At 43.8% G+C, this 1,675-nt stretch overlaps 1 protein-coding gene across 2 annotated transcripts; it reads left to right on the top strand.

Moving 5' to 3' along the window:
- LOC104760124 (nuclear transcription factor Y subunit B-6-like) lies at positions 59-1,324 on the top strand. Of its 2 annotated transcripts, none has more exons than XM_010482985.2 (2): positions 59-223; positions 490-1,324. In XM_010482985.2, the coding sequence occupies exons 1-2, from the start codon at positions 157-159 to the stop codon at positions 1,116-1,118; spliced, it is 696 nt and encodes a 231-aa protein (XP_010481287.1). In that variant the 5' UTR covers positions 59-156; the 3' UTR covers positions 1,119-1,324. The 2 variants fall into 2 exon arrangements, with proteins under 2 accessions (XP_010481287.1, XP_010481288.1); XM_010482986.2 differs by having other exon boundaries at positions 71-223; positions 508-1,324.

The following is a 1,675-nucleotide window of genomic DNA, read 5'->3' as shown; positions in this document are numbered from 1 at the left end:
TGTAAATGCTGACACTTGCCAAACTAAAGCTTTATTCCACTTACTCTTTTTATCTCTCTCATTCCCTTCTTTTCTTCAAATGCTTCGTAATTTCGGGCATTGATTATTATTTATATATCCACAAACACACCAAGTCGTGAATTTTCGAACAAAGATATGGAACGTGGAGGCTTCCATGGCTACCGCAAGTTATCCCTCGGCACCACCACTCCTCCTGCACCAGGTAGTGCCATTCTACACATCACTCTTTCACAGCCTTCTTCCTTCAGTTGCATGCGAAACCATTCTCTGATGTTTTCTGCAATCCCTCTATTCATATGTCTGTCATATTTTCATGGCGAATAGTGAATGAAATAGCTTTGTCAATCTCATAGACCAGTGTGTTAAAATCGCATGCAGACGTCATAGAAGCTCAAACTTCTAGCTATGAAAACAAATATCATTATGCACTAAAACTCCCATTTCTCTTATTTTTGTCGGGATTACCAGCTAATTTTCTGGTGGCAGAGGGCACTATGCGTCCCCCAGAATTCATCCAGCCTAACAAAACCAGTAATGGTAGTGAAGAGGAGTGCACGGTGAGGGAGCAAGACAGGTTTATGCCTATCGCCAACGTGATACGGATCATGCGGAGGATCTTACCTGCTCACGCCAAGATCTCAGACGACTCCAAGGAGACGATCCAAGAGTGTGTCTCGGAGTACATCAGCTTCATAACAGGGGAGGCTAATGAGCGGTGCCAGCGGGAACAGCGCAAGACCATTACTGCTGAGGACGTCTTGTGGGCAATGAGCAAGCTCGGTTTTGATGACTACATCGAACCCCTCACATTGTACCTCCACCGCTACAGAGAGTTGGAGGGTGAACGAGGGGTTAGCTGCGGTGCTGGATCTGTTAGTATGACCAATGGCTTGGTGGTCAAGAGGCCTAACGGGAACATGAGCGAGTACGGAGCCTACGGGCCTGTGCCAGGGATTCACATGGCGCAGTACCATTATCGTCATCAGAACGGGTTTGTTTTCAGTGGTAACGAACCTAATTCTAAGATGAGTGGTTCATCTTCAGCAGCAAGCGGCGCCAGAGTTGAAGTATTTCCGACTCAACACAATAAGTACTGAGAACAAAGGCTAATATCGTAGACAGCTGACAGAGCGGGAGTCATAACGGTTAGTAGGCGCAAGTTGTAGCTTATGAAATCAAGGTTTAAGCAAAAAAAATGAAGGTTTTTTCTTTGTTTGTCATCTACTTGAAAGAACATGAAGTTTTTCATCTGATCTGTCTTGTGGTAATGTGTGTTAATAAAGTAATGGGTTTCCAAACCGCATGCATGTGATCTTTTAATATACGAATTGACAGTGAAATTCGTAATGCGTCTTTGACTCAAACATATAAAGGGACAAAACATTCCAGATTCCAATTCTCAGCTACAGAAATCAGTGTTTAGCGGATACAGAAACAACTCCCATATGCATAATCTTCATTCATCTAGCTACTACTTTCCAGAAGAACTTCAACGCATACCTTTTTCCTCTCCAGATGATCATGTTTGTCCGCATCAGCGTGCTCTTGAGAAAGAGTTTCCAATTTCGAAGAACCAACAGGATCAAGTCCGGTTCTTTTCCTCTGAGGAATCACAGTGAAGAAGGCTATTTTCCAGTCCCTAGTCTCCAGAAAC

This window comes from Camelina sativa, chromosome 18 (genome assembly GCF_000633955.1).
Source record: "Camelina sativa cultivar DH55 chromosome 18, Cs, whole genome shotgun sequence".
Classification (NCBI taxonomy): Eukaryota; Viridiplantae; Streptophyta; class Magnoliopsida; order Brassicales; family Brassicaceae; genus Camelina; species Camelina sativa.
The sequence above is the reverse complement of the archived record's forward strand: the minus strand, read 5'-3'. Positions and strand labels throughout refer to the sequence as shown.

Coding starts and splice junctions, on each gene's coding strand:
- LOC104760124 (XM_010482985.2), top strand. CDS start 157: ATGGAACGTGGAGGCTTCCATGGCTACCGCAAGTTATCCCTCGGCACC. Junction 224..489: donor CACCACTCCTCCTGCACCAG/GTAGTGCCATTC, acceptor CGGGATTACCAG/CTAATTTTCTGGTGGCAGAG.